This window comes from Arachis ipaensis, chromosome B04 (genome assembly GCF_000816755.2).
Source record: "Arachis ipaensis cultivar K30076 chromosome B04, Araip1.1, whole genome shotgun sequence".
NCBI lineage: Eukaryota > Viridiplantae > Streptophyta > Magnoliopsida > Fabales > Fabaceae > Arachis > Arachis ipaensis.
Genome location: NC_029788.2, coordinates 127,385,471 through 127,393,641, shown reverse-complemented (window position 1 = coordinate 127,393,641; position 8,171 = coordinate 127,385,471). Strand labels below are relative to the sequence as shown.

The 8,171-nt window shown below is 33.5% G+C and overlaps 1 protein-coding gene across 1 annotated transcript; it reads left to right on the top strand.

Moving 5' to 3' along the window:
- LOC107635323 (NAP1-related protein 2) lies at positions 1,692-5,794 on the top strand (the record flags this gene model as incomplete). Its single annotated transcript, XM_016338779.2, is given in 10 exon segments — positions 1,692-1,942; positions 2,874-2,996; positions 3,118-3,168; positions 3,343-3,414; positions 3,552-3,668; positions 3,760-3,821; positions 4,246-4,303; positions 4,545-4,601; positions 4,720-4,764; positions 5,425-5,794. Coding segments are annotated over 10 exon segments (768 nt in total). The 3' UTR covers positions 5,485-5,794.

The window sequence follows — 8,171 nt, the reverse complement described above, 5'->3', positions numbered from 1 at the left end:
AAAAGATAATATTAAAATTAAATTAAATCTTAGAAATAATTTTGTAAGTAAAAAAAAGTTAAAAATAAAAAAAAATTTCGACTTATGCCTTAAGAAATAAAATCGTACTTAACCTTTATTATTAGTTAGAATTTGATGTATTAGTATACTACTACGGCTAATTTTTTTTTGTTATGGAAGGAGAAGTGGTGATACACCTTAACATTGTAATTTTTGGTATTTTTTAAAACTGTGGAAGTACACAAATCGGAGGGTCCGATTTCTGTACCTAAAATTTTTTAATTTTTTTAAACACAAATCGGACGGTCCGATTTGTGTACCTCTCACAAATCGGACGGTCCGATTTCTATACTTCTACAAATCGGACGGTCCGATTTATGTACCTCTAGAAATCGGACGGTCCGATTTCTGTATTTCTAATAAATCAGACGGTCCGATTTCTGTTTTTCTAGTTAAACAATTCCACATTTGAGTATAACACCCCACCAATCTATATTTTGAAAAAATACCACTACCACTCCAATATTAAAAGAGTAATTACCCAAATCAGTCCCTGAGAATTTTAGAATCGGACATTTTAGTCCCCAAGAAAAACTAATACACAGATTAATCCCCAAGGTTTTACTCCGGCAGACAAATCAGTCCCCAGTTCATTTTTTGGCAGAATAATTACCCAAATCAGTCCCCAAAGATTTTAAAAACGGACATTTTAGTCCCAAAAAAAAATTAATGTACAAATCAATCCCCAACATTTTCTTTGTTAGACATAATAGTCCCCCATCAAAAATAAAATAAAATAAAATAATTATTATTAATTTCACAATAATATTGTACTATATTTTTTGTATTTTTTGGACAAAAATCTAGAGTAATTACCCAAATCAGTCTTTAAGGATTTTAAAATTGGACATTTTAGTCCCTAACAAAAATTAATACACATATCAATCCCCAATGTTTTATTCCGGCAGACACAAATCAATCCCCAATTTATTTTCCAGCAAAGTGATTACAGTCCCCAAAAAATACAAAAAAATTATAGTACAATATTATTGTGCAATTAATAATAATAATAATAATTTTATTTTATTTTATTTTTAGACGGGGGACTATTATGTCTAACAGAGAGAAACGTTGGGGATTGATTTGTACATTAGTTTTTCTTGGGGACTAAAATGTCCATTTTTAAAATCTTTGGGGACTGATCTAGGTAATTATTCTGCCGAAAAATGAACTGGGAACTGATTTGTCTGCCGGAGTAAAACCTTGAGGATTAATTTTTGTTGAGGACTAAAATATCCAATTCTAAAATCCTCACTGATTTGGGTAATTACTCATATTAAAAATACAAAATTCTACTACTACAGCTATTTTAAAGCATGGTAATAACGTTTAGAAATTGCTGAATAAAATGTCAAAAATAAGCTTACACAAAACACAAATCAAGTTATCTGCCAACATCTTTTGCAGCTAAAGGGAGGGTAATATCGACCTTTCATATGATAATGTGGTTTCCAGTTTCGCAGAGCGTATTGTGTCAGTCCCAAAATATCTTTATCTCAAACCTTAATCTGATGTTCGACAAGAATGTGGGTCCCACATTTGCCACACAACACTAGACAGCACCAAAGTGTTGCCTTTGCACCCTTCTCTTCATATAAATACTCTTTTATACCAACACCATCATCATCAAGCTTTCACCTTTTTCATTTACACACAACCCTTCAGCCGAATTCCCCTAACCCTTCTTTTCCTTCCCCTTTGAGAGCCAAAAAAAAAATTTTTGCAAATTTGCTTTTAAACGGTTTTGATACCAGAAACCATGGTGGCAGATAAGGCCAAAAAACCCAAAGTGGGTCAAGGGGATGATTCTTCTGAACACATTGATGGAGAGCTTGTTCTTAACATTGAGAAATTGCAGGAATTGCAGGATGAGCTGGAAAAGGTTATACCTTTGACCACCCCATTTTTTGTTTTGTTCATGATTGCCCTTTTTGTTCCTGTTGGCTGTGTTTTGAATCTCTAGTATATTGTGTAATTGTGAACCTCACTCTTGGTTTTGGTGTCAGTTTTGATGGTGCGTTGGGGAATGAGTTTTTTTTTTTTGGCAAGCAAATTAATTTATTTTGCTTGATGAGGTTTTACGTTCATGGTTTTGCTTTGTCATGGAATCAAGGGTGAAAGATTGCAGCTTTGATTTGTTTGGTTTACATTCCTAGAGCCGAGAGCTTTTGTTGTTAGGTTACAACTTATTATCTATGATGGAAAATTGATAGGGTATCATCAAGGGTTTGAGATGTTGAGTCTGATAGCTTTTGTAACTCTTGTTTTTTGTGGATTTTTTTATTATTATTAATATTATTTGTGTTGCTTTTCATATGCGTAGCTTGTTCTGTAGAGGTTCTTATATTTGTGAGTGTTGCTTCCGTGTGTATGCTGATTTGTTATTGTTTTTGTTGGATGATATTTTTGGTTTGTAATGTGAGTCTTTAGTAATGTTGGAACTTTATAGTTATATCATTTTAAGATTGGTTTCATGTTTTGATGAAAAATGATCCAGAATCATGTGTATCTATTTGAACCTATGAATACAAGCCTTTCTAAAAGTCAGTGATTCTGAATCCATGTAGTGCTGTTACATTGAACATTAATCAAAATAAGCCCCTAAACAGAAATGATGTATTTGAGTGATTTGATTTTAAAGTGTCAGAGTATGGTTGTAGTTATACTTTATTTTAAAGTGATTTGATGCAGTTCCATCTAATTTGGAAGCTGCTTCAAAGTTATCATGAGTAGTAGTACATATAAGACGTTTTTTTTGCTTTCTATTTTCCAATGCTGCTTCATTAATCATAGTAGTATTTTATACTCATCAGGTTAATGAGGAGGCGAGTGATAAAGTTTTGGAAGTTGAACAGAAATATAATGAAATACGCAAGCCTGTTTATGATAAGAGGAATGAAATCATCAAATCCATTCCTGACTTCTGGTTAACTGCGGTTAGTGAATATCCATGCTCGATTCATTCTTACTATAGTTTCATTTATTTTTTAACATAGTTGCAATAAGTTATTATTTGATTATTATGATAAATAACTCGTTTTACATTTCACTGTGCAGTTCTTGAGTCATCCTGCACTCTGTGATCTTCTGACCGAGGAAGACCAGAAGGTTTGGCGAATGCTGTGAACCTTATTTAACATTTTAAATAGAAATCCAGTTCCTCGAAAATTATCTTGTTTCCACTAAATTGACTCTTTTCTTTAAAAGTTGTTACAGGTTAGAGTGTATCCCACTGAGATTCTTGAACAATTTCTAATACATTGACCTTTTTGTATGACATAGATCTTCAAGTATTTACATTCACTTGATGTTGAAGATTTCAAAGATATGAAGTTGGGCTACTCGATCACCTTTGTAAGATTCTTCTCTCATTTTTTCCTATTTTTTTAATCTATTTTGTTTTTAATGATAGGATCAGTTTTGCTATTTCCTCTCAATTTTGCTTATTTTATGGCTTGATTCTAATAATGTAAAATTTCTAACCTTTTCAGAATTTTAAAGATAATCCTTATTTCGAAGATACAAAGTTGACTAAAACCTTCACATTCTTTGAGGAGGAGGGAACCACAAAGATTACTGGAACTGCCATCAAGTGGAAGGAGGGCATGGTAGCATGCTTATAACTGTATTCTTTTGACTTCCTTTCGCTTATCCTTTTTCTGCAGTGTGCTGGTTATAACATTTTTTTCTGTTTTGAAGGGTGCTGCTAATGGAGTTAATCACGAGACAAAAGGAAACAAGCGCACACTTGCTGAGGAGAGGTAGTTCTCTAACTAAAATGTGGCATTTTGTGAGTGGAAAGTTGTGAACATGATTGGTTAGACATTAATGCAACTTGCAAGATTTGGAAACTATATCGTGAAATGCTTGTGATCATTTAAACTTTGTTTCACATGTGATAAGGTTTAAAGTTATGTATCATGTATATCACCGTGGCTCGACACTTCATATGAGTAAGGTTAAGGGCTTATAGCACCAAGTCCCAGGGCTTATAACAAATGATTTCCATCGGTGAATACTAATATTAATAACGAATAGTATCCTTGTATTGTTTACTCAGCCATTTAAAACAAAAACAGTACTTGAATGCGTAACTCTTAGTTTATATGAATAATATCCTAAACTCTTTCATTTATTAATTTGTATCTGATTCTCCCCCTCCCATCCTGCTCTTTGTTTATGTAGCTTTTTCAGTTGGTTCGGCGAAACTGAGCAGAAGGACCTAGCTGAGTTTACCGATGAGGTAAATTTAAGGAGATGTGGTGTTATAATGTGTATAAAAACTGTGATCTTTAGCTGCCCTTGTATTTATTATTTATTATTAAAGACCTAAGTGAGAATTGATGGATAGTTAATTCATAGGAATAAAGAAGAATAGCTATCTGTTCAAATATATGGAAATTGCATGAAAGTTAGGCAGAAGTTACATAAAATTCCTTTTGCTGCTTTATTATCATTCACTTTCTGTGTATGTTGTGTTTCAGGTTGCTGAAATAATTAAAGAAGACTTATGGCCTAACCCTCTAAAGTACTTCAATAATGTAATTTTCTATTTCATGCTTACTTGTCCTCTTTTTACCAAAGAAATACATAGTGAAAATATCCGGATAGAAGTTTGTAGTATCTGTACTCATTCGTGGAGTGAATTTATTTTTGCAGGATGCTGACGAAGAGGATTCAGATGGTGAAGAAGACGCTGATGAGGTAGGCTTTGTGGATCCTCTCTCTCTCTCTCAATAATAATAATAATAACTTGAAAATAGGTAGGCTTAGGAGTTTCATTATAGACTTGGTATCAGCTTTTATGATGCATTATCTCATAGAAACTTGTACACGTTTCAAAGTTATTGTTTGGAGGTGCAAGCATTTATATGATTTTTATGTTATTGGCATTGTGTTGCTGCATCTAAGGCTCTAGTTGTCTTTCTTCTTCGGTGATCCTTCCCTATTTTCTTCTTCGACTGTCGAAGGCTATGTGCGACTTTTATCGGGAATGAAAAAGGGAAATTCCTTGGTAAATGACCTAGTCGGACTGAACCTTCTTAAGAAAACATGAATGCACTTTCTTTCATTCTAAGAAAACATACATGTGGGCACGTGGCCTTTACTTCTGTCGTCTATGACCATATAACCAGCCACTTCTGAATTCCAGTTAGTGCTACGCGATACAAAACCTAGTTGTTATATGTGTATGATTATGCAATCATAGAAAACCTAGTTTATTTAACTTGATGATGAAGTAATGCGCCGTGAACCACTCACCATTATGCACGATTACATATTTGATTTAGCATCCTCTCCAAGCAATGAATCAAATAGAGGTAGTTTTTGAGACTAATCATCTTGGATATTATGCTTGCTCAGGAAAATGGAGATGACGATGACGGCGATGATGAAGAAGATGATAACAAGGAAGATAGCTAAGCCTTTTCTCGGTCGGCAGAAAACAAAACGGTTCCGTGTTCTCCGGTTAGTATCGATGAGCCTGGTTGGTTGGAAAGAGTTATATTTGTAGAAGGGTAGCTACTTTGTAGCTTGACACTGATAGAGGTTTTAGTTTTAGGTTTTTTCCTTTGGGGTGTTGAATCCTTAGGTTTGTTACTTAGCTTTTTGGACATTTCCATGCTTCTATTGTAGGTTCTCAATCTTATCCTTACCATATGATTATAACCTATGAAACTCTTATTAGATGACTTTGTTCTTTATAAAATGTGATTATACCTTAATTTCATTTGCATTATTTTGTTACTGATGTTGTTTGTATGATGATGATGATGATGATGCCAAATATGAATGACATTTTGTTCCTTGAAATAATGCATCTCTAAATGGCATGCTCATTAACATGAAATGACTAATTAGGTGATCAATTTTAATTAGTTAAGTTGAACCATGTATGGTGAATGATAACTATTAAATATATAATGTCAAATAACTCGTTTCTTTGGTATATTGTCACGCATGTTGTAGAGCCTAAGTTCTACAAAAGATTGTGTATAATCTAGCAGTCCATAAACTCATGCTGAAAAGTGGAAACTATTTAGAACATTAGTAATTTAGTATTTACCCAAATAAGAAATTTTTTTTTTTATATAAATAGCAAATGAATTTTGTTTGACAAATAATTTATGCATTTGATTTAAATTTTTGTAGAAAAATTTGGATAACTATTTACAAAGGACATGTAAAAATCTGGAATAAAATTTGATTATTAGAAAGGACATGTAAAAAAACCAGAATGAAGTTACTAAATTTTAAGAGTGAAAGTCTTTTTTTCTAATTATGTTTGTTAAAAACGGTATTAAAAATCAATCTTTAAAACCCTTTTGAAAATATATATACAATGTTTGGATGTTTTTATCGTATTTTTAAATCTTTTAAAAATTTATTTATCATTTACATCTTTTAAAATTATTTTTCTCATAAATTTTTGAATATTCTTTTAATAGCTTCAAAAAAAAAAGTTGTTGGAACGGTAATGCTTCATCTTACGTGGTCCGGCCCAGTCCGAGGATCCGGCTCAGTACCGAATCTTTTAGGGGTTAATTTGGTGTGATTTTATTGGGTCTAGGACTGGATAAGGGTCTCAAAAATAGATCCGGTCATTATTTTGGGTTGGGTCTGGGTCAGCTCGGGTCACCCGAACTCAGCCCGGTGACCCGGTCATCATACACAATTAATATTGTGTTATTAGTGATTGATGATGGCTATTCTTATGTGGAATTTAAGTATTGTAAACCTCAATATTTTTTGTTATTAGTCATTATAAGACTATAAGTTAATGTTTTATATTTAAAATGCATAAGATTTTAAACTAATGCATAATACTGTGTTATTTGTATTGATTTAAATATTTAGTGTTATTAGACAATATTAGTATTGATTGTGGTTATGTTTTAATTTTAGGGAAGGGTTAGTTCTTGTTATATTTTTCTAAATGAATTTTACCATGTCAGATAATGGTTGGAGTCTTGAAAATTTAGATATTTTCACATGCTAACTTACAAGAAAGTAATATTAACGGCCCGGTTTTCACCCGGTTTTTACCCATTATAATCGTGGCCTAAAAGTGTATAGGTTTCATTGAATCTAGAACCGGATTCGAGTCTAACAAATAGGTTCAGTATATATTTCGGACCGATTCGAGTCTAACAAATAGGTTCAGTATATATTTCGGACCGAATCTGAATCAGATCAAAGTTAGTTTCACCTGGCTCATGATACTCCTATTTCATCTGATTAACAGGCCAAAATATACTATTACATGGGTGTAATGTAATAAGCACAATTACACAGCATACAAGAAAAGTGGATTTTTCGGCTCCTGATGAACTCTTCACTTATTTTCTATGAAATCAATGGATTACGGAATTTGGGCTTCTATTTTGGATAATATGTGGCCCAAAAATAAAATTCACTTCTAAAATAAAACAAGCTAATGCTTGAGCCCAAAAAAAAAAGCTAATACATGATGCACAATCCGAGCATAACAAAACTACTTGTTAACAATCAAAGTTTATTATAACAATATTGTATAAAATTTTTTCTCTGAACCTTACACACCTGACCCAAAGCTAACTCTTGACCTCCATAAGAGGAGGCTTTGTGAGAGGAGGAGCCTCGAGAGCTCATACACCAAGAGACAGACAGAACGTGGAGGGGGACCCCATGGAAAGATCAAAAAAAGTAAAGAAATCAATTGAGGAAGGAGGAAGGGAGTTCACAGGAGACACTGCCCTTGTACCAAGAATGGAAGATTGGATGGCTGAGGAAGAGATAGAGGAAAATGGCAACAGCAAAGGTACAGAACAGCCTCAGCTGGAGGTTGAGAGGGTAGTTGAGGTTGGAGCCTCAAAGTCCAACTCTTTTGCAGATACTGTCCGAATGGGGAAGAGCACTGGAGGAGGGCACACACAAAGGGAGCAGGAACCAAAGACAAATAGTGCTGAAGACACAGACATGGAAGAGAGTGATGATGAAGACACAGAAATAATAGTAAAAAAATTGCCGAATGGAATATACAATTTAGTCATAGGGGAAGGAGTGAAAAGGGAGCTCAGAAAGGAGTGGTGGGACACCCTCATTGTCAAGCTGCTGGGGCGAAAGATCTC